This window comes from Gossypium arboreum, chromosome 9 (genome assembly GCF_025698485.1).
Source record: "Gossypium arboreum isolate Shixiya-1 chromosome 9, ASM2569848v2, whole genome shotgun sequence".
Taxonomy (NCBI): Eukaryota; Viridiplantae; Streptophyta; class Magnoliopsida; order Malvales; family Malvaceae; genus Gossypium; species Gossypium arboreum.
The window spans coordinates 80,760,653-80,783,028 of record NC_069078.1 but is presented as its reverse complement, the minus strand read 5'-3'; the positions used below and the strand labels follow the sequence as shown (position 1 = coordinate 80,783,028).

General features: G+C 32.8%; 4 protein-coding genes across 4 annotated transcripts; 3 read left to right on the top strand and 1 right to left on the bottom strand.

Moving 5' to 3' along the window:
• The first annotated feature begins 594 nt into the window (after nucleotides 1–594).
• LOC108473490 (aquaporin PIP1-2-like) lies at nucleotides 595–2,439 on the top strand. Its single transcript, XM_017775073.2, has 4 exons — nucleotides 595–1,359; nucleotides 1,437–1,732; nucleotides 1,827–1,967; nucleotides 2,083–2,439. The coding sequence occupies exons 1-4, from the start codon at nucleotides 789–791 to the stop codon at nucleotides 2,173–2,175; spliced, it is 1,101 nt and encodes a 366-aa protein (XP_017630562.2). The 5' UTR covers nucleotides 595–788; the 3' UTR covers nucleotides 2,176–2,439.
• Nucleotides 2,440–11,493: 9,054 nt separating this feature from the next.
• Nucleotides 11,494–14,587, top strand: LOC108457196 (glycerol-3-phosphate 2-O-acyltransferase 6). Its single transcript, XM_017756107.2, has 2 exons — nucleotides 11,494–12,703; nucleotides 13,541–14,587. Exons 1-2 carry the CDS (start codon nucleotides 12,086–12,088, stop codon nucleotides 14,423–14,425), a joined length of 1,503 nt encoding a protein of 500 aa, XP_017611596.1. The 5' UTR covers nucleotides 11,494–12,085; the 3' UTR covers nucleotides 14,426–14,587.
• Nucleotides 14,588–16,503: 1,916 nt separating this feature from the next.
• LOC108454472 (putative tRNA (cytidine(32)/guanosine(34)-2'-O)-methyltransferase) lies at nucleotides 16,504–19,831 on the top strand. Its single transcript, XM_017752943.2, has 11 exons — nucleotides 16,504–16,868; nucleotides 16,959–17,052; nucleotides 17,137–17,186; nucleotides 17,275–17,324; nucleotides 17,519–17,627; nucleotides 18,102–18,162; nucleotides 18,275–18,327; nucleotides 18,568–18,660; nucleotides 18,790–18,853; nucleotides 19,243–19,350; nucleotides 19,482–19,831. Exons 1-11 carry the CDS (start codon nucleotides 16,842–16,844, stop codon nucleotides 19,721–19,723), a joined length of 951 nt encoding a protein of 316 aa, XP_017608432.1. The 5' UTR covers nucleotides 16,504–16,841; the 3' UTR covers nucleotides 19,724–19,831.
• Nucleotides 19,832–20,346: 515 nt separating this feature from the next.
• LOC108454473 (josephin-like protein) lies at nucleotides 20,347–21,039 on the bottom strand. The gene has a single exon (XM_017752944.2). The coding sequence runs from the start codon at nucleotides 20,805–20,807 to the stop codon at nucleotides 20,412–20,414; it is 396 nt and encodes a 131-aa protein (XP_017608433.1). The 5' UTR covers nucleotides 20,808–21,039; the 3' UTR covers nucleotides 20,347–20,411.
• Between the last annotated feature and the right edge of the window lie 1,337 nt (nucleotides 21,040–22,376).

The window sequence follows — 22,376 nt, the reverse complement described above, 5'->3', positions numbered from 1 at the left end:
GTTGCCATGGAAACAATAATCTAGTTCGTGGTTCAACCTTAGTACTTGACTCATAGTAAGAATTTGCTATAATTTATAATGTAGTTTGTGACTGTGGTGTTGTAGGCGTGAAAATCATTTATCTAGTTTCATAAATAAATTGATGAGTAGTCATTCTTGAGGGTCCTAGTTTGGGACCCGCAAGGGTGTGAGCCTCGGTCCCAGGATGTGACTGCGCCCACCGCAACATCTGCCAACCCTTGCTATATAACCTTTTGTTTTCTTATTTTTAGGTAAAAATGTACTATTATAGCACCAGCTACATTTTTTCTGTTTGAAATATTAACTACATTTATAGGTTAAAAATAATTCAAAGTAAATATAATATTTGGTACCATCATTCCCTTATATAAAGCGTAGTATTTTACAAAGAAGATTACACCAATTTTGAGTTTATGTCGTAAGAAATAAAAAAAAAAACTAGATTTTTTAATGAAACACGTTGGGAACTTGAAAACTCCACCAACCCTTTTAACAAATTAATCCTCCATAGCATTTTTCTTATCTTACAAAATAAACATTAATAATTTACGCCGAAAGCGAGAATCATAACCATACTGCAAACCACATACTGAGAAGAAAAAGAAACCCACTCCTGCATGCAATATTCAAATGCGAGGTCCATATTCAATGAAGTGAAAATTACTCAAGAAAAACAACAGAGGACAAGGACATCCAAAATCTTTACATGATATCCAGCAAAGAAGCGACCTTTTCTTGATGTGCGTGGAGAATGGACTGTCGGTCACATGTCACACCAGTGCACAGTGCACAGTGACACAGTCCATTTCCCTCTTCAACCAATCAGAATACTCCAGAAGGGTTCGGCTTACTCTCCCTCAAATCTTTGTCCCAAAGTCACGCTACAAATAAATACCCCCCAATCCCCTCACTTCCTAAGCCATGGCCTTGATTTTTATTTAAGTTCATTGCTTGATCCATTTCCATCCCAGCAAAAGCCTGAAACAGTATTAATCGTCGATAAAATGGAAGGACAAGGTGAAGATGTTAGGCTGGGAGCAAATAAGTACAGGGAGAGGCAGCCTATAGGAACAGCTGCTCAAACCCAAGATACCAAGGACTACAAGGAACCACCTGCTGCACCACTGTTTGAGCCTGCCGAGTTATCCTCATGGTCCTTTTACAGGGCTGGCATTGCCGAATTCGTTGCCACTTTCTTGTTTCTTTACATCACCGTTTTAACTGTAATGGGTGTCGCTAAATCTTCAACCAAGTGTTCTACTGTAGGGATTCAGGGCATTGCTTGGGCTTTTGGTGGCATGATCTTTGCTCTTGTCTACTGCACTGCTGGCATTTCAGGTACACTACTCGAGTTAAAATCTTGGAGATTAGTTCCAACATGGATATGTACTAATGTTGTTTATGTATGTTGGCAGGGGGTCATATTAACCCAGCGGTGACTTTCGGGCTGTTCTTAGCGAGGAAGTTGTCGCTGATAAGAGCAGTCTTTTACATGATAATGCAATGCCTTGGAGCTATATGTGGCGCTGCCGTCGTAAAGAGCTTCCAAAAGACCCAATACGAAAGGCTAGGCGGCGGTGCAAACACGGTTAGCTCGGGATATAGCAAGAGTAGTGGCCTTGGTGCTGAGATTGTTGGTACCTTTGTTCTGGTCTATACGGTCTTCTCCGCCACTGATGCTAAGCGTAATGCACGAGACTCCCACGTCCCTGTAAGCAAAAATTACAGCTTCTCTACCTTCCCTTTCCTTTCTATCTGAAATTTATTGTAAAGTTGCCCATCGTTTAATCTAAAATGGATGTCAGATCTTGGCACCGCTGCCTATTGGGTTTGCTGTGTTCCTGGTCCACTTGGCAACAATTCCCGTTACTGGAACAGGCATTAATCCAGCTAGGAGCCTCGGCGCAGCTCTTATTTACAACAAGGACCAAGCATGGGATGACCATGTAAGTCTTCCCATATTTCTTTAATTTTTTTTCCATTTCAAGCAAGTAGAACGCCAAATAAATATGATTTGGAAACCATATGTATATCTAATGCAAAATCCTCTTTTGACTGCAGTGGATATTCTGGGTAGGACCTTTCATTGGAGCAGCCTTAGCAGCTTTGTACCACCAAATAGTGATAAGGGCCATCCCTTTCAAGTCCAAGTAAGGGAGTGAGGGAGGAAACAGGTGCTTGATAAGTGCCAGTCTATGATGAAGTGTTCTCCATTATCATTTTCTCTTCCAAGGAGTGAGTTTGATGTTTATTTTTCATCTATGTAATTAATGGTCGGTTAAGGAACGAAGCATGGGCACCTATATTGTACTAGTGGTGGTTCCATATCAATGGTTTTCTCTAATATGAATGTAATTGATGCACGACAAAAGTTATGATTAAGGCAGGCAAATTGACCATTTTCTACTCTTAAATAAATTGCCGGCTTGTTTCACTCTATCTCTAGTATAGCCGTATAGGCTGAGTTAGTAGCAAAATAATTGTTTCCTCTATCACCGCCCTAAGCCTATTCACACAAAAAAAGTCTCCATATGATTTGCATTTTGCACCCTTTCCATCTTCCATCCTTACTAAAAACAAATATAACATAAATTTAAATACATTGTCTAAGTAAAGCTTTCTCATGTGAAAAAATTACTTATGCAAAAGTATATTAATAAAATTAAATATACGTAATTTTTTTGACATCTCATCTTCATAGAAGAGAGAGTCACTTTTTCTAAATAATTTGTGTGTTAATTTAAAATATCAAAATTGCAAAACTCAAATATTTCAAAATATCAATGGATTAATGTATATTTCGCATCTAATTTTATTCTTGATAATTTGACATGATAAATTTCGATTTATTAAGTTTTATATCCATCTTTTAACTTTAACATTGACTACTTATGCTAACTCCATTCAATAATTTTAATCTAAAATCTATCTTAGCATGCATACATGATTTGTGTTTTAAATAAAATCAATTTCGGGATATCATGCTAAGTCAAGTATGCATTTTGAGCCCATTTTTCTATGAAAATCACTTAATAGAATTAGCATAAGTGACTTGATTTGACAATGATTGAAGTTTGGTGATATAATTTGATAAAACTAAAAGTTTGTAACCTATATTAAAATGAATGGTAAATTAAGTGGCTTAAAATATAAATTTCCCATTCAATCGGATATAAACTTTTCGATATTTTCCCTTTTTGGGCCAAACAGAAAACAATTATTAGTGGGCTTCTTCATTGACAGCCTATGACGTTGGCCCCCATGACGTTGGCCCGTATTTGGTTCGCACGCTTGTAGGCTGGCTTGTTACTATTAGGGTAAAATAACATGATAATATTACACGCAACGTCTTCAATGTTAGCAAAAATGCACTTGCTTCATGTATCATTTAGCACGTAAATTTAGATTTTAATATGCAATTTGGTATTTATTTATTTTGGCATAATGGTTTATTTGGTCCTCCAACTTTATTAAAAAAAGTTATTTTAGCTATTTATTTAAATTTTTGCCTCTTTTAACTCCTGAATTTTCATTATTTGTTTGTCTGTGAACTTTACTAACGTGACACCTACATGTATACCATGTAAGCAATTAATTATTTTTTAACATTTACATTTTTTATAATTTTTTTAAAAATTAATTAACTGCTCATGTGGCATTTATATGACAATTCACGTCTATATTAATCTAACCCAATATATATTAGATATTTTTCAAAATCTATATAATATAAATGATTGAAATATAAAAATTTAAAACTTATATTATCACCTATTAATCTGTGTTCACCCTTCTTAAAAATAACGGGTGACGTTAAATGCGATTTTATTCACGCATTTGACTATTTTTATATGATCTCTTTCTATAGATATTTCTAATGTGTACGTGACAGAAAGAGTCTAGAACTTGAGTGTATCTAAGACTGAATTTTAACTTTTTTTTGTTGGGTTTTTACTACTAATTCAATTTATTCTTAAAAAAAAAAAGTAAAAAAGTAGTTTCCGTTTTAAGAAATTGCTTAAAAAAGAAAAAAAAAAAGGATTACTACAAAAATACTAGAAAGTTTCTTTTCCCATAAAAGTAAATAATGTGTTTAACGAAAGAAAGGAATGAAATGATGCCTATTTCTACCGCATTTAATTCACTTTCTTTCTTTTACATGACATTTGAATGAAATGCTGATTGACGTGTAAGTTACACTTGTATATGTTTAAGGAAGGTAGGCTTAAGTTATTGTTGTCAAATGAATTCATGTTAATCTCATTAAGGACATGACATGCCATCCCTATCTTAATCTAAATTATTCCCCATTAATAATTTATACCTATTTTATAATTAGGGTAAATTATAAAAATAATTATTTTTATTTGTCTTAGATTATATTTTAGTCATTTATGTTTGAAATATTACGTTTTAGTCACTTACGTTATTGTTTTGTTACGAAGTAGTCACTCCGTTGTTAAGTTCCGTTACCTTCCTAATGGCAATCCTATGTGACAACTCAAATAGGTTTTAAATGTCAACTTGGATGTCCAATTAGGATGAAAATAATTTTTTTTGTCAAAATGGAAAAGAAAACTAAAAGAAAAAGAAGACAAACGGTTTTTCTTTTTCAGTTTAAGGTGTAATTAATTTAAAGTTTTTAATTAAAAACTAATTCTCATCCTAGTTGGACCAAGTTGGTATTTAAAACCCATTTGAACAACCACGTAGGATTGTTATTAGGGAGGTAACGGAGCTTAACAACAGAATGACTACTTCATAATAAAATGATAACGTAAGTGACTAAAATGTAATCAAAAGAAAATAAAAATGACTATTTTTATAATTTACCCATTATTGGACTAAAATAGACTAAATGGTTATTTTTCCCCAAATCATTGAGATTAAATCAAAGCTTAATTCGGCAAGCATTTACTTTTTTTGTTTTATAATCAATGTGAAGTTACAGGAAATCTGAATCAAATACATCACTTCTACGAAAGCTAGTTATATATTTTAATGAGAATTGAAATATAATTTTATTATTGTATTAATTTACATTTTATAATTTTTAGGAATATTAAATTTAGGGGTAGAGTTATAAAGAATTTTTGAGGGTCTAGAATAAAATTGTATATTTTATAATAGCAAAAGTGAAATTTCATCATTTTAATAGCTTTTATCTTTATAATTATTAAAGTATTAAATCAATTTTTCTTATTTTTAGGGCCAAAACGTGATTTTACTATATACTAATTTAAAGTTTTAAAATTATAAAAGAACTAAAGATAAATTTTTTATTTTAGAAGAAACCGAGACTCTGCCAGCCCTTCTTAGTTCATACTGATTAAATAAAAAATTTATTAATTTTGAATTCATGGATTTTCATAAACATATTAAAAGAAACATTTTCAAAAGTTGAATTAAAAAATGCATAATAATTTTTAAAAAAATATGTTTGCGGAATGCCCTCTTCCTTTGCCGTTGAATCCGACTATATTATAAAATATAATCAATAGTGAAATTTTCATTATATTTATGGAATTTTATAAATTCAACTGCTGCAGATATACTTAATAATACTCCTTACGTTTACACTGGTTACTTGTATTATGATCAACTGTACTGAAAAATGGGTTTGGAGGAAGTGCCGATAAATTAGGTAAGACCAAATGCAAAAAGCCATGTAACCTTTAACTTACATCATATAAATAACAAATATTTCTATTATATTTATCCAAAAAATATGTATATAATATACATTAATGAAAGAAAACTATGGCCTAACAAATTAATGTCAACATTGTATATAAAAAGAATTAATGAAAATGGACCTTCCCGAACTAGGCCGCTATGTTAGTTGTGATGAATATTCCTAATTTAATACAAATTATATCCTGGGCTGCTAATTTTCAACTTTTTTCATATAAATTATTAGTATAAACCAAAAAGCAATTTGTTGGTTAATCTTCCTTTGTTTTTTAAGTCCGGTGGCTTAACCTAACTGAATCCATGACTGCTTTGTCTAAGCATATCTTTCTTGATTTACAAGTGTTTTAGACTTATTCAGGGTTGTTGGTTTTGTAAACTCGTATGGTATGATTTTGGTGTTTTTAGATTTGAGATATGGATTTGTCTTTAGTTTTGACCTCTGCTTTGTCATTTGCTTATAATTGATTGTTTCTAGAAAAGTTAATATCCCACACATGCTTTTGTGCCAACTTTCATGGGAAACGCTAAGCTCCAGTTTCTAGTTGAAGGATTTTGGTTTAAACAGGGCCTTAATTTTTTGTTTTTCTTTCTATAATCATATCTTTCTGCTTTTCTTTGCCTTCTCACTCTTCTATTTTTCCCATGTTTTTTGTCACCTATGGTTTATTCATTGTTTCTAGAAGTTAATTTTTTTATAATATTATTAATTAGTCATTATTTGTCTTATTAAAATATTATATCATTATATATAATTTAAATATTCTAAGAATTTTAAAGACTAACATGTGAGTAAACTACACCAAGATCACTTACCTATCTATAGATTTTTATTTTGGTCACTCAATTTTAAAAAGTTACAAAATAGTCACTAAACTATTCGAAATTTTTTTATATAAGTCATTAGACTAATAAGTTTTTTTTAAAAAAAATTTGACTAACCAACCCTAAACGTAGAAATTATATAGAGATTGCAAGCATATTTTTACCTCAAATATTTTCTCAATAATTTAACATAAACTATATAGGAAACGAGTGTCCATGGGTATTCGCATGGTGACACCTACCTAGAGAGGAAAATGTTGGCATTTGAGGGAAATGAATAATGGGCTAGTTCCATATTCGGTTCCTCACATTTTATTGTTTATGTAACTATGTCCCTATTTGAAGCATTTAGCATGTTCGATTAGGTCCATGCATTTAATTAATTAATTTATTTTGTTAGTAAATTTAGACCAAAATTAGGTTATATTTGCTCATAATAATAAAATATTATGTTTGAATAAAATTTATTACCTATTTAAAATGGTTATAATTGAAAAATAATTAATTGATTTTCATAATTGATTTAATAATTTAAAACTATATTTACAATTTTAGAAGATAATAAATTTTGTTATTAAATTTAGTCATTATGTCTTTTTTTTCAATTTTACTTTTCTTTATGATATTGAGGATTAATTTCAAAAGAATGAGAAAAATAAAAATTATTACATTGGATTTTTAGGCGTGTCCATCTTTTGTATATTTTCAACTAAATTTAGCTTATAATTTATTTATTTATTTATTGCTTTTTAGGTAGAAGGGTCAAGCAAAATTGTAAAAAAAAAATCAATTTACATAATGTGTAAATATTGAGGGTTAGATTTTTTAGAATCAAGACTAAATTGACACAATGTATAAGGTTAAAGTGATTATTATGGCAGTTTTAAAAGTTGTCATCACTAGTGAGCTAACGATGAAAAAAGACACAATTGAATAGTTGAGTGATAAAAAAAGGAGTGTATTAATGGTTGGGTGATCAAAAAAGGACTTTTCATGGTTGGTTGAAGAAAAAAAATATTAATAGTTGGATGACTATTATAATTTACCTTATTAATAAATTATTATTTTCTTATTAATTAATTTTTATTTTTAATGTATTAATTTTATTGAATCGAAGAGAAAATTCGTTAATATCACCTTAACCAATATCAAATATCATTAAGCATAACATTTTCCTTTTATATTATTTACAAACAAATAAATAAATTGGCAATTTCAGTCTATTTTAATGCATTAAATACAAATATTAAAATAAAAATCTTAAAATTTCTAAAGCACTTGGTGACTATTTTCATTTGCTTTTCATGGAGTTTCCTTGATCTGGTAATAGAAATGAAATAAGCCAACCGGAGTGAAGGTAAAATTATTTTTAAGGGTGGAAATTAAATTTTAATTTTTATGATATTAAAATATAATTTTATCATTTGAATAGTTTATATTTTTATTATTTTTAAAGAAGTTAAAGTATAATTTTATTTTTCTAATTTAAAATTTAAAAAAACCTAAATGAAAAATTTTTCATTTTAGAGACTCTGTCACCCCTCGTTCATAGCTTGATTATTTTATTATTATTTTTGTTTCTATGCAAAATATTTGCATTATTTACTCTCCCAAAATTTGTTTGTTCTTGGCTGTTGAATAGGATAATTTGTACTAAATTGGTAAATATTTTTAAAATTGGCTATTTTTTGCATTTTAATATAAAACAATTAACCGATGACAATATTTTATTTTAATTATAATAATGTTATTCAAAATTATAATAACATGTAACTTAATTTAAAATATATGGTTTGAGATGGGTCATTTATTTTACTACCCCTTATATAAAGCGGGGGAGGGGGGGTTCACATGAGTCGTTGGGACTTGGGAGCACCTTAATAAAATATAGATAGGTGTATTAAAAAAAAAGAAAAAGATAAACTATACAAATGATTACTTAACTATGATCACATTCTTGTTTTAGTCACTCAAATTTAAACATTAAACTTTGTATTTGTTCTTATTTTGGTCACCCGTTGTTAAATTGATAATGGAAATAATGACATGACCTTTTTCTAACTGATATAATAACACATTTAGTCATCAATACTTACATATCCTTTCAATTTGATATTAATTCTAAATAATTCAAAAAAAAATTAACCCTTCACATTTACAAATTTTATCAATTTGATGCTTAAACCTCCTAACCGAAGCTTTCATCTTTTAAAATAGAGGCATTCCACATCTATAAATTTGTAAAACCCAAAAAAGAAAAAAAAATTTCTCCAACTGAACAAATATAACATGTGATAAATAACACGTGTAAATATATTATTGCTTAGAAACCAAATAGCCAAATCTTGATTCTAAATAATTTAATAAATTTAACCAAATAGCCAAATCTTAAATTCTAAATAATTTAATAAATTTAACTCTTCACATTTACAAATTCTATATTTTAACTTTTAAAACATATGCATTCTATGTTTATAAATTTGTAAAACCCCAAAAAGAAAAAAATATATATTCTAGCTGTACAAATATAACATATAATAGATAACACGTGCAAAATATATTATTGCTTAGAAACTAAACAATAATCGAATCACCACTAAACATCCAAATCTAAAGAACCGAGCTTGAAACATAAAATCTAACCGTAGGTACTAACTAATTCAATAAAATTTAGAATAACTAATATCAAAGTTGAAGTTATTCTTTTAAGGATGATTTAGAAGACAAAATAAAATCAATTAACAACAAAAATTCTATTTTTTCAGTTTTTCTAGTAGCAAAGAACCTATATTTGAGCTATGGATTAAATTGGGTAACCATTAAATACAAGAAAAAGTAGAAATTTAAATGACTTAGAAACTAAAATCCCCATTTAGTTCAATTACCAAGAAACCCTCTAAAGCATGTTATATTTGCACAATCGAAGAAGTTTTTTTTTTTTTTTGGGTTTTGGAATGCCTCTGTTGTCAAAGCTTTCTGAAAGCTTTGGTTAGGAAGTGCGATGATCAATTTGATAGAATTTCTAGATGTGAAGAGTTAAATTTATTGAATTATTTAAAATTAGAATCAAATTGATAGGATATGTAAGTATTGATGACTAAATGTGTCATTATACCAGTTAGAAAAACGTCATGTTATTATTTACGTTATCAATTTAACGGCAGATGACCAAACTAGAAACAAACACAAAGTTTAGTACCTAGATTGAAAATTTTAAAATTGAGTAACCAGATCAGAAACACAAGAATAATTGGGGACCATTTTCACAGATTACCCAATAAAATAAAATATAGATAGGAAAAATAAAAGGCTAAAACTTTCCTACCTTTCAACCACAAAATCCTGCTTCTATTTAATTGGTGTTTTGATGACCTTATTTTATTTAATCGCTTTCTTATTGGCTACAAGAGACGAGTCGAAGTTGGTTGATGTCAATATCTAACCCCCTTGGAATTTTAACTACTTTTTCGATTTCTATAAATTTCCATAACAGGTTCAACTGAAAATCCCTGTTTTAAGTTAAAATAAGACAAACAATTTATTCTTTTATTTCATTTCATACAAATTTAATTTAGTTGATAACGAAATTAATTATTTTTCACAAAAATATCACTTCAAATGTATCAAATTAAATGTATATCATATAACATTAATAAATATTAAGTGGTGTGATAAGGCACATTGCACTTATGAAAAGAGACGAGTTATTAAACTTTAAAGATAATATAGTTGAAAGAGATAATTACGAACTTTAAATATAAAATTCAAACATATTTGATTTTAAATTTATAAAAGTATAATTTAAATAGCATTTGTGAACTAAGATTTTAAAATTAGAATTAGAAATTAAAAATAATGTAAATCTCAAATTCATGGTTTTGTTAGAAACCTATTTAGTAATGAATTTAAAATTCTAAAATATTTTTGAATTTGATAAATTCATATTTTTATATTATTTTAATATATTAGATTGAATCTCAACTAATTTATCTATTATACATACATTCCATTCTTATCTTTTACGTATTAAATGAAATCTAAATCCAAAATTTCAAATCAAAACTCGAAGTTGATAAATGAGAAGTTGATAAATGATTGGCAGTAAGCATTGTACCAAAGAAAAAAAAAACATAGAGAAGAAATGTACCCAAAAAATGTATGGGGAAATGGACACTAAGAACCTTGTCTTTTGTCTTTTATGAGTAGTTAGGGGAAATTTTATTTGGAGAATCGAGATTGAGTTATATATTTTTATGAGAATTAAAATATAATTTTATTACTAAATTTGTATTAATATATATTTTTATATATTTAAAAAAATTAAATTAATTTTTTATTATTTTTGAGATGTCAGACTACAATTTAAAATAAATTTTATATTTTATTTTAGGGTAAGTCTCTATCTGCACTCTCTATTCGTAGCAAAATTTTCTCAAATCAAGAAAAGAAAATGCATTTTAATAAATAATTTTATATTTTTGATATTTTAAAAAAAATAAGTAAAATAGTCGATATTTTCTTAGCTCGAGTGCGTTGAAGCGTATTATATGGGTTAGACCGTTGGGAAAGAATTATGAGTAATTTTATAACGGGGTTATTAAAAAAATTAAATAAAATAATATGTCGGAAATATTTAGAAAAGATAATGAAAATGAAGCCCATTTAGTTAGCCTTGCATTAATTAAAAGTCAAGCACCTCCAGTCTCCAGTTGGCTCAACTGCTGAAGCCTCATCCAGCTGTTTTTCTCCCACTACATCTAATTGAATTTAATGTCTTATTTACTTTTTTATATATTATTTTGTCACCACATGCTAATATATATATTTTTAATTTGAGAACTTAAAGCCACGTGGTAATTAGTTATTGGTCACTTTCTGCTCAACCCAAACTCGAAATTAATGTTTCATTATGCCTGCCCTCAATCAGACCTTCAAATATAAATACAAAACTCAGTTTAAAGTAGATTATATTTGTTCCTAACATTAATGATTATTAAAAATGAAAGAAGTTTGACAACCATGAAAATTTCATCTAACCTAAAGAGGGTATGGTAAATTTAGTAGCAATCGAGGAATGAAGTGGAGCCGAAATATGAGCTTTGGTGAAGCGGCCGTGGGCGGCGTCCGAGAACTAAAATATAGGCTAATTGATGACCCTGTGGACATTGGTATCTGATTTCCAACTACTCGGACGGACCCCTCTTCTCATTTAACTGCCCAAATTTGTACGTAAAATATATATGATGCATATAATCTTTTTGTCGTTGAAAAGGTTAATCACAAGTCTACAATAATAATCATTTTTTTTTGAGGGATCTATTAATTAGAAACATTTCATTTTCTTATCCTTCAAAGTCTCAACTACATTGCTTATTTATTTATTTATTTTTCTTAAATTATAAAAGCTAACGAATAGCTTCAACAATATCATTGCCATTTGCCATCTTTCTCCAATCCTATTAAAGTCCCCTTTCTCCTTTCTCTTTTCTCGACATTACTGACAAAAACCAATTGGCTAAGGCTATCATTTAACTTCTCTTCCATAATCATGGGGGCTTACCGTTGTTTCGAACCGATTTCCAAATGTAGCAGCGACGGAAGATCGAATCAGACAGTGGCTGCGGATTTAGATGGGACCCTTCTCGTGTCACGAAGTGCTTTTCCTTATTTCATGCTTGTTGCTCTTGAAGCTGGTAGCCTTGTTAGAGCACTTGTTCTGTTAACATCCGTTCCATTTGTGTACTTTACGTACTTGTTCATCTCTGAGTCCGTAGCCATTAATACCTTCATTTTCATCACCTTCTCCGGGCTAAAAGTTAGAGACATTGAGCTTGTTTCGGGGTCGGTCTTGCCCAAGTTTTATGCCGAGGATGTTCATCCAGACACCTGGAGAGTTTTCAGCTCCTTTGGCAAACGATACATTATTACAGCGAGTCCTAGGATCATGGTGGAACCCTTTGCCAAGACATATTTAGGAGCTGACAAGGTTATTGGAACAGAGTTAGAAGTGACGAAATCTGGCAGGGCAACTGGTTTTGCCATTAAACCTGGAGTTCTCGTCGGAGAACACAAAAGGGCTGCCGTTTTGAAAGAATTCGGCACCAACTTGCCAGATTTGGGGCTAGGAGACAGAGAAACCGACCATGATTTCATGTCATTATGCAAGGTTCAGTCTCACTAACTAAACCCTCGCTCCTTTCTCTTTTTTACTGCCATATTTGAACAATTTTACAAATGGTTTCTTAGTATAGGATCTAACACATATTCCTTAAACATAAGATTATATATGTTTGGTGAGAGCGTTTATGATCCAATAATGGTTTTGCTTGAGATGCCTGTCCCTTTAGATCTTTAGATTGCTATTGCCTTTTTATAGTTACAAAATTCATATTTCAATGGTCCACAGTGTTCCATACTCCTAATTTTACGTTTAGCTTTACCCAACACCTTTCCTAATCCTGAAAGCCTTTTCTCCTCTAGCTTTTTATTTTTATTTTTATTTTTATTTTTTTTGCTGAAAAGATTATCAAAGAACAAGTTGCAATTCAATTTTCAAGCCAGTTTTTCTTCAATTAATTTTCTACTTAAGAACACAACTTTTTCGTGCCATAACCACTCTTTTGTACCTCTAGTTTTTGTACAAATCATGGTCAATTTGTTCCAAGCAGCAGCGCCATCCACGTGATGTTTTCAATGGGTTGTCTCCCAATTAATAATAAGAAGAAAAGGAAAAGTACTTTTACATGAAACTAACATGTATCATAAATATAGTACTAATACTTTTGAATTAACTCTGTAATAATAATTAACACAAAAAATTAACATGTGCATGGATTCCTTACGTATAGCTTCATATTCTTGAGCTGCAATATTATTTGGAGTTAATGCATGGCAAGATGGTTAGATGATTGTTGGTGAAGTGAACACCAAAAAGTTTCAAGTTTTATTGAATAAACTTATGGAATTGATTGGCATTTTTTACATTGATTTTGTTTATGTACAGGAAGGATACATGGTGCCAAGAACCAAATGCGAACCATTGCCAAGGAACAAGCTTCTAAGCCCTGTTATATTTCATGAGGGCCGCCTAGTCCAAAGGCCAACCCCTTTGGCTGCTCTGTTGACCTTCCTATGGCTTCCTATAGGCTTCATCCTCTCCCTACTCAGGGTCTACACCAACATCCCGTTACCGGAGCGAATTGCTCGATACAATTACAGGTTGCTGGGGATCAAATTGATTGTTAAGGGTACCCCTCCACCAGCACCTAGGAAAGGCCAAAGTGGAGTCCTCTTTGTTTGCAACCATAGAACAGTTTTAGACCCAGTTGTCACAGCGGTTGCCTTAGGCCGAAAAATCAGTTGTGTTACTTACAGTATTAGCAAATTCACTGAAATTATTTCGCCTATTCGGGCCGTTGCATTATCGAGAGAAAGAGAAAAAGATGCAGCCGACATCAAGCGCCTTCTCGAGGAAGGTGACTTGGTTATTTGTCCTGAAGGGACTACCTGCCGAGAACCTTTTCTGCTAAGATTCAGTGCACTGTTCGCTGAACTCACTGATAGAATTGTGCCGGTCGCAATCAACACAAAACAAACAGTTTTCCACGGGACAACAGTTCGGGGACACAAATTGTTGGATCCTTATTTTGTATTCATGAATCCGATGCCTACTTACGAGATCACCTTCTTGAACCAGCTGCCTACAGAGCTTACTTGCAAAGGTGGAAAATCAGCCATTGAAGTTGCAAACTACATCCAAAGGGTGCTGGCTGGGACATTGGGATTTGAGTGCACCAACTTGACAAGGAAGGACAAGTATGCCATGCTTGCAGGAACGGACGGTCGGGTTCCATCCAAGAAAGAAAAGGAAAAGGCTCTAGTACTTTAAAAAAAAAAAGAAGAGATGATTTATATTAATTTGGCCATTGTTTTTCATTACGTTAAAACTTTGTCTTACAAATAAAAAATTGTTTGTGATGCTAGTTATAAAAATAACAAATATGTATATTTTGCTAGTAATTTGAATACATACAAATCATTAATGTGTTAATGGCCAATGCCTAATGTCACTGGTTGCTCTCTGCTATTCCTACCCTCTCTTTCTGCATCTTCATTCTTCTAGGATATCACCATATTTTTTGGTGATGACCATTTGATGAATTGATGAAAATGAGATGTTTGCTTTGTTTTGTGGTCCTAAGGGTTGGCTTGGCTCGATAAGGACTTATCAGAGATTAGATTCAGAGCAAGTAACGCTGCATTGATTTGAGTCACGTGATTGTTTCTTCTTCTTCTTTTAACTTCAAGAAATCTCCAACGAAGGAAAACAATCATCAAGTTAAAACATAAATAGCTTATGAATACAATCTACCTCTAATGAGAAAGTCGGTAATGAAGATATTTTTTTTACATTTATCTTTTCATTGTTTACTAAATAAAGTTGAAGACATCAAGCCACGGCTGCGGGCTCCTAGTTAGTTAGTAAGGTGATAAAATTCAATGCATTTGTGTCAACGGAATTGATTAAGCGTATGGATTTGATGGTATAGGTGAACTAAAATCGTTTCCTTTTTTCTATTTTTAATGGGCCTCCAACCTCAATTCAAGTTGAGAGATGAATACTGCAATTGCAGCCTGCTTTTTTCACCTTTGATTTCCCTGTTTGCTAGGGTGAGATGCTTGAATTAGAACCTAGTTTACCTAAGAATTTTTCTGTCTCAATGCCAACGAATAGTGACCAACACTTGCTGAAATTGCAGGACACTAGTTTTCTTGTCTAGCTCTGTTTTATTGACCTAGTATAGAGCCATAGACCAAACCAGACCATTAATGTCTCCAAAATTAGCTCATAAACCAGAATCTTCCCTTACCTCTCCAGTCTCCACCCACCAGCCCAATTTTATTACTTGAATTTCTCCCACTGTTTAAGCAGAAGAATAAATACGGCCACCACTCATGAATTCCAGGAGTTGGGTGATATACAAACCTCCAGATTTGGCTTACTTCAGTGCTAAACAAAAATATTAGAAAAACCATTGGTTTGATCTAAAATGGAGTGGTCCATCCTGGAAAATGGGGACCAATCCCCATGTTCTCCCCCACCTTTGATTACAAACAGTTGGAATTCTAGATCCCCTGCCTAATATTCAAATTTCAACTTTGGGTGTTGTTTTTCATTCAGTAATAATGCACGTGGCCATGACAGAAAAAGAATTGAGCTTGCATTGCAGTTACTCCAAATCTGGCACCGTTATGTTAGCCACACTGTCAAGCAGTCCCACAACTGCAGCAGCTCTTAAATTCGGCCTGTTTAATGCATGGACTCAACATTTATTATATCAGTAAATCCATGAGTTGTTACTCAGTAGTGTTTACTCCATAGGGTTTGCTTCAATCCATCTCACAATCCAATCAACAACTGCTTATAATAGATAAATCTAATTTGTATGCCAAGAGGGCTCTTTTGAACTTCTGAGCTCCACTTGCTCAAAAGGAGAAAAAAGAGTGGAAGCTCCAAACCCAATTACTTCACCATTCGCATAATTTATTGAAAGAAAAACAAAAAGGATATTTGGACCCATAAAATCAGAAACTTTTTTATTAGATAATCTTATAACAAGAATCGAATAATATGATTGAAAACACCATGTACTTGCTTTGGCCTATCCTCCACACATTGAGCAAACAGTCCTCCAAAAAAGAGAGTATTCAAAAAGAATCCCAATTCATCCAATTAAAATAAAAAGGGAGTACAGTAACCGTACATAAATGAGACCCGGTAAATCTGTACGGACATTTAAGGACCTTTGTCCTTTTCATACGCTTCAATAAAACTGATAAAACAGTGTCCATAGAGAAATTCAGGGTAATTTTACTGAGACAGTAAGGTGATTCAGACTCTATTAGTGGTATATACTATGTTTATGCTATAAACTGTCTGCATGGCGTTGAAGCATAGTATATACCACTAAAAAAGAATGGGAAGGCACTCCAAGAAAGGAAAAAAGTCTATTCGATCAAACTTAGTGGGTTTTTATTATTATAGCTTAATAGGCAAATAGCCCATGGTTGTTGAACCGGTTTCCATTCCCAACCTTTTCTTGTTTCACGGCCCAATTATCTTTTTCTGGGTACGTAGTTTTGCCCAGTCTTTTCCTTCTTGATTGTCCGATCACCCTCTTTTTACTGTAAAACCCTCGACCTCGACCTCGACCTCGACGGCTGGGTTTTTGAAGTTAGAACTAAGAAATTTCCCTCTTCCTCCGTGTATTTAGAAAAAGAAACGGTATCATATTTTGAAACTAATGGGTAAAGCTTCCAGGGATAAGAGGGTGAGTTTTTTTTTTGTCGTATTAATTTCTTTATTGGGATTTTCAGTGATTTTTGCAACTTTTAACAAGGGTAAGCTGTTTGATATTCAGGATATTTACTATCGGAAAGCAAAAGAAGAAGGTTGGCGTGCTCGGAGTGCCTTTAAGCTTCTCCAGATTGACGAAGAATTCAATATTTTTGAAGGTCAAATTCTCTTATATATGTCTATGCTTAAATACATGCGTAGAACATTGAATTCATTGGTTTTGGTTCTGTTTTGATGTGTAGGAGTTAAGCGCGTGGTAGATTTATGTGCTGCCCCTGGTAGCTGGAGTCAGGTTTGCACTTACTTAGTGATGATAACCCGATCGGCTACTTTAAGTAACTAGTGTTCTTTGTTAACATGCTTGCTAATAATGCCTACAGGTTTTGAGCCGCAAATTGTATCTTCCTTCGAAGCAATCACCTGTTTCAAAGTAATTTCTTTTTCTGCTTACTTGTTGGTGTATATTTGCCTGATTCATGCGTTTAGTGTCTACTTCTTTGCTTAAGGAATTAGGAGGCATGCTGAAGTACACACCTTGTAGTTTGGTTTTGCCTGCTCGTTCCTTTTGCACCTGAAATTTAATTTCCTGCTACCATTTTTCGTTAACTTTATTAAAACTTGCAGGGATGGTGAGCTTCCGCTAATTGTAGCCATTGATTTGCAGCCAATGGCTCCAATTGAAGGCGTAATCCAAGTGCAGGGCGATATAACTAATGCCCGGACAGCTGAAGTGGTGAGGACTTCCTCTTTTTTTTTTTTTTAATTGACTTGTTTTTAACCTGCCTTTCCAGTTTATGATAATTAGAAATTTTCCATGCTTGTATTTTGGATGGTCACATTAGGAGAATCCCTGGATGCCAAAAGTGCTTTGGGACAGAACCAATTATTATAGGCAAGATTCTTTAATTCAGTGGAGTGTTTGCATGTTGTTTTGATGTTGAGTATTAATTATTAGCTTTCTACTTAAGTCCAATATTCTGTTGATAATTCCATGAAAATTGGAAGCCTTGATCCACTTCTAAAATCTAAGATGATTCAGTACTCACTGTGCTTGTTTTAGAATCGTGAAATGGTTAGAAAATATGGATAGTGCATATATATGATTTACTTTTTGGAGCTAAGGTTTAATTTGTTTGACCCTATATTGTTTATCGAATGTTTATATACGACATCAATTTCATTTGTTATTTATTTGAGTCATTTGCAGGTAATTAGACATTTTGATGGCTGTAAGGCTGACCTTGTTGTGTGTGATGGTGCTCCTGATGGTAAAACAATATTTAGGGTTTCTAACTTAGCCTACATTCTAAAGCATTTTGGTTGTTTCTTTTTTGTCCCCTTAAGCTTCTTAAGCTTGTTTTATTCTCTCTGGTTTTGCAGTAACTGGTCTTCATGACATGGATGAATTTGTTCAGTCCCAACTCATTCTTGCTGTAAGTGTTCTAATTCCTTGTGTTGATCTGCATCTGTAATGAGAAACTCAGTTTTATGAATAATTCTGGATGTGTGATGTGCATGGATGTGAATTGTGATATGCCTCATCATATACGGCCATTCCCATACCATTTGTGAAACTTGATAATATAGTTTTACTGTGTGTATTACATCTTATTCTTTCTTTTCGTTTCCCTGAATTTTCCAGTCTTTGTTTATGATTTTGCATGTTAATGCAGGGTTTAACAATTGTTACTCATATACTTAGACCAGGTGGAAAATTCATTGCAAAAATATTTCGTGGAAAAGATACAAGTCTTCTGTATTGCCAGGTAAAGTTTTTCCAAAAACACTTAATTTTAGTGCCTTAGTTTTGTGAGATTTAGTAACGAAGCTTATTACAATATCGAGCTCCTTTAATTGAGAAACACTCTTTCCTTTTTTTTTCTTCTTTCTTGCAGCTGAAATTATTTTTCCCTGTAGTTACTTTTGCAAAACCAAAAAGCAGCAGAAACTCCAGCATAGGTAGGAATAAAATGTGTAGATCATACATGTACTTCTCCTTGGCAGCTGCATCAGTTTGTTTTTTTGTTCCTTCTCTTTTTAGAACATATTGATATATTGTTTGTATTATCCTTAGAATCTTCTGACTTTATCTTTCACGCTTTTAAGTTTGTTTAGCAACATAATTTTTTACCTTGGTTGAATATAAGACATTGGCTCATGCATTATAATCGAACCTGTGGAATGCTCTATATTGCTATGTATAAGCAGGGGCAGTTAGACATTATATGTTATATCTAGTTCTCACCTCCTTTCATTTCCCCTCTTTGGATTTTATTGCTTCATAGCAATTTCTAAACAACTTGACGTTAAGTCGATAGTGGCTAATTCTTGTCTTATTTCTAATACAGAGGCATTTGCAGTTTGTGAGAATTATTCACCGCCTGGAGGATTCAATCCAAAAGACTTGCATCGTCTCCTGGAAATGGTTGGCAGTCCCTCGGGTGGAGATGATCTAGGTAAATAGACATCATGTTTGCCAAAGAATCCGATTTCCTACTTAAGAGTTCAAGATACTTTGATAATCCTCTTTTTTTAGTAAAAGGTTTATACTTTATTGTATTTCTTGTTTCCTTTATTCATTTGTCAGATTGCAGTAGTGGATGGTTAGAAGGACCAAATAAGGTTTATATTCCATTTTTAGCTTGCGGGGACCTAAGCGGGTATGATTCTGACCGTTCATATCCACTGCCGAAAGTTGTTGATGGAACTTACCAGAGTTTGGATCCTGTCCAGCCTCCCATTGCCCCCCCTTATAAGAGAGCTCTTGAGATGAAGAAAGCTTCCAGTCATGGTATCCGAGACCTTGAAAAGCTTTCTTTGGATGCTTGAATTAAAAAAAGAAGGGTAAACCCTTTGTGAGATGGGAGTTTTTAATGTAGAAACAATGATTACTGTTGTTGTTTTATATACAATTTACATTCTTTCTATGAAAAGAAAGTGGAGTGCTCTTCTTTCATTATGCCCTCTCTGTCCCTCAAACCATCAGTCATCTTTAATCCCTTGGCATCTTGTTCCAAACAATGACCATTGTATTTTTTTAAGAAATCATGATTCAAAGGTAAGATTTCCATTCTAATGTTTAAATCATTGAACTAAACCCATAGTATATCATACGAGTTATTCATGTTATGAACCTATCAAGAGTTTATTTTTAATTCTCTCTGGTCTCAATCCTTTATAAACTACATAATCAGGTGGACTTGGTCCAAACAATCTTAAAATCTGAAGAACCGAAATAAATGAGAAACCAAGTGGGGTATTTTACTGAGCTTACACCTAGGGTCCTAACTCTGACTTTTTCCTTTGGAATATTTCCTCAGGCTCAACCCTCTGCCCTGGCCAGCGATAGAATGGTTTTCCATGAAAATTTATGGTAGCAAATGATTGTTAATAACCATCTAATGAATAGATATGCATGTGTTTTTCTACATCTAATATTGGAAACTAAGCGATGAATGAATTATATGGAATCCCTTATCTTTTTCCCTTTCATTTACATATAAATTTACTCAAGTTTCTAGCAAGAACATGTGGTAACCGAGTTTGACCTTGACAAAGAGGAAGAAGAATTCAAGAACTCGATGCAGTCTTCAATAGCTTCAGCACGATGGGAGTCGATAGATTCAGCCAGCGATCGAGACCTGGGTAGGTTGGAAGAAGAAACTTTACGCGAAGAGTTCCCTCGAATGGATACGAAACGCAAAGCGCCTGCAACTTTAGCCCCAACATGTCTCAAAAAACTTGCTGGTGAAAAGCTTGACCTTTCCACAAGCCTAAACGTGAAAATCCCAACCACCACCCTTCTTCGGTTACTTCCTCTAGTTGTGGCGCTGCCTCCATGTTTCACAAACAGCTTAGGCCTTTCACTGACGTCAGGACTGAAACTCACTCGCTTGATTGTTCTTCTCGACATTCTAGAGGAGAAAAAGAGAAAGGAACTCTGATATGTGAAGCTTTGAACACGGAAGAAGGGGCAGTTGTTAAAGGTTAAGAGGGGTATTTAATTTATTGACGAATTATTGTGAATAAAGTGAAAACTGAAAAGAGAAAGAAAAAAAAAAGGGAGAATACTGAAGCAAGGGATGGGATAGGATAGGATTTGTCATTCAAATGAGTAATTGGCAGAGGAATTTAATTTGTGGGTGAGCAAAGCAAATGCGTATTAATAATGTTCATAGATGTTGACTGCAGGGGCTAATTACGGTTTTCAACATAGCATTTCAATTTTTTTCACATCTAAATGCATGAGCCATGCATCTGGCGTATTGGAATGTATAAATATAATTGCTGTTTATTTTCACTATAATTATTGATACCCAACTCCCCCCCTCCCCCAATCAAATACCGGCATGACATTGTTTGTCATAGTTGGCTCATAATTCGACTTCTTTGGAAGAAAGAAAACAACCATATAGAGTGTTATAAGACTATTAAACCTGAGATTAAGAAGATTAGAGGAGAAAATGGAAGGTAGGGAAAGGGAAGCAAAGAGGAAAAAAAAAAGGGGGGGTGCAGGGTTGGTCAAAAATAAAGAGAGTAGCAGAAGGTAGGAAGGGAAGGGAACACAGGGAGACAAGCACTCGATACTCTTCTTATCAGCGTTGCTTTTGAGGTGGTGTCAGGGCCTACTTTATTTCTCTTTTGTTGGCCATTTCTTGATCCTGTTCTGGAAATAGAATGGTTGAGAGATTGGCCCATTTTTCAAACATGAAAAAGAAAGAAGAGGGAATCTATTTGATTTGAATATGGGAGTGTGGGCATTGGCGTGAATACGAGGGAAACCAACCAACCATCCCATCCCCTTTACCACTTTGGCAGAAGACAATTTCATGTTGAACTTTGTTGCCTGCTAAGGATATTTTTTGACCGAAAAAGGCCCCAGTTTTCAGTTTTTGCATATCTATTGGAGTGCATTCATGGGTCAAGTAATCAAAGGCGTCATGTTCATAAATAAAGCTTTTTGAATGCACAGCAAATATTAAAGGGAAAGCAGCAAAAGTGAGTCTTAGCCACTCACACGACTTATTTCCCTCATTATCTTAGCTTATCGAATGCTGAAATAATATATAAACATAATGAAAATTTCATTTTAGGGATAAAAAAGGATGATGACTTAAGAAGTGGGGTTAAAGGCTAGAGGATTGCATTTCCTTCTTTTCCTTGAAAGTTCCAATCAAAGTTTTTAATGTCCAGTGTGGAATTCCGTAGGTGAGATAAGCATGAAGGTGACAGTGGAACGAGATTTCAAAGCAATAACTTCGTTGATATAAAAATGTTGGAATAGTGGTAGGTACATGATAGAAAATATGTGAGGTTTGGGCTTTGGTTTTCAACGTGATTAAGGGTCATAGTGCCCGCGGTACAAAGAGTGACGATAACTCCATAAATGCTTGTTTTCGATTGTCATTACTGAGATGTGGAACCATTTTTCAGCACTTGGCATTTCCTGTTTTTTGTCATAAATTTTCTTGTCCCCGTGATG

What these genes read in the sequence shown, in the direction of transcription:
- LOC108473490 (XM_017775073.2), top strand. Translation starts at nt 789, where the DNA reads ATGTCACACCAGTGCACAGTGCACAGTGACACAGTCCATTTCCCTCTT. An exon ending in CTGCACTGCTGGCATTTCAG is followed by an intron (nt 1,360 to 1,436) that starts GTACACTACTCG and finishes GTATGTTGGCAG; the next exon opens with GGGGTCATATTAACCCAGCG. An exon ending in CACGAGACTCCCACGTCCCT is followed by an intron (nt 1,733 to 1,826) that starts GTAAGCAAAAAT and finishes AATGGATGTCAG; the next exon opens with ATCTTGGCACCGCTGCCTAT.
- LOC108457196 (XM_017756107.2), top strand. Translation starts at nt 12,086, where the DNA reads ATGGGGGCTTACCGTTGTTTCGAACCGATTTCCAAATGTAGCAGCGAC. An exon ending in ATTTCATGTCATTATGCAAG is followed by an intron (nt 12,704 to 13,540) that starts GTTCAGTCTCAC and finishes GTTTATGTACAG; the next exon opens with GAAGGATACATGGTGCCAAG.
- LOC108454472 (XM_017752943.2), top strand. Translation starts at nt 16,842, where the DNA reads ATGGGTAAAGCTTCCAGGGATAAGAGG. An exon ending in CAAGTCTTCTGTATTGCCAG is followed by an intron (nt 18,661 to 18,789) that starts GTAAAGTTTTTC and finishes TCTTTCTTGCAG; the next exon opens with CTGAAATTATTTTTCCCTGT. An exon ending in CTCGGGTGGAGATGATCTAG is followed by an intron (nt 19,351 to 19,481) that starts GTAAATAGACAT and finishes TTCATTTGTCAG; the next exon opens with ATTGCAGTAGTGGATGGTTA.
- LOC108454473 (XM_017752944.2), bottom strand. Translation starts at nt 20,807, where the DNA reads ATGTCGAGAAGAACAATCAAGCGAGTGAGTTTCAGTCCTGACGTCAGT.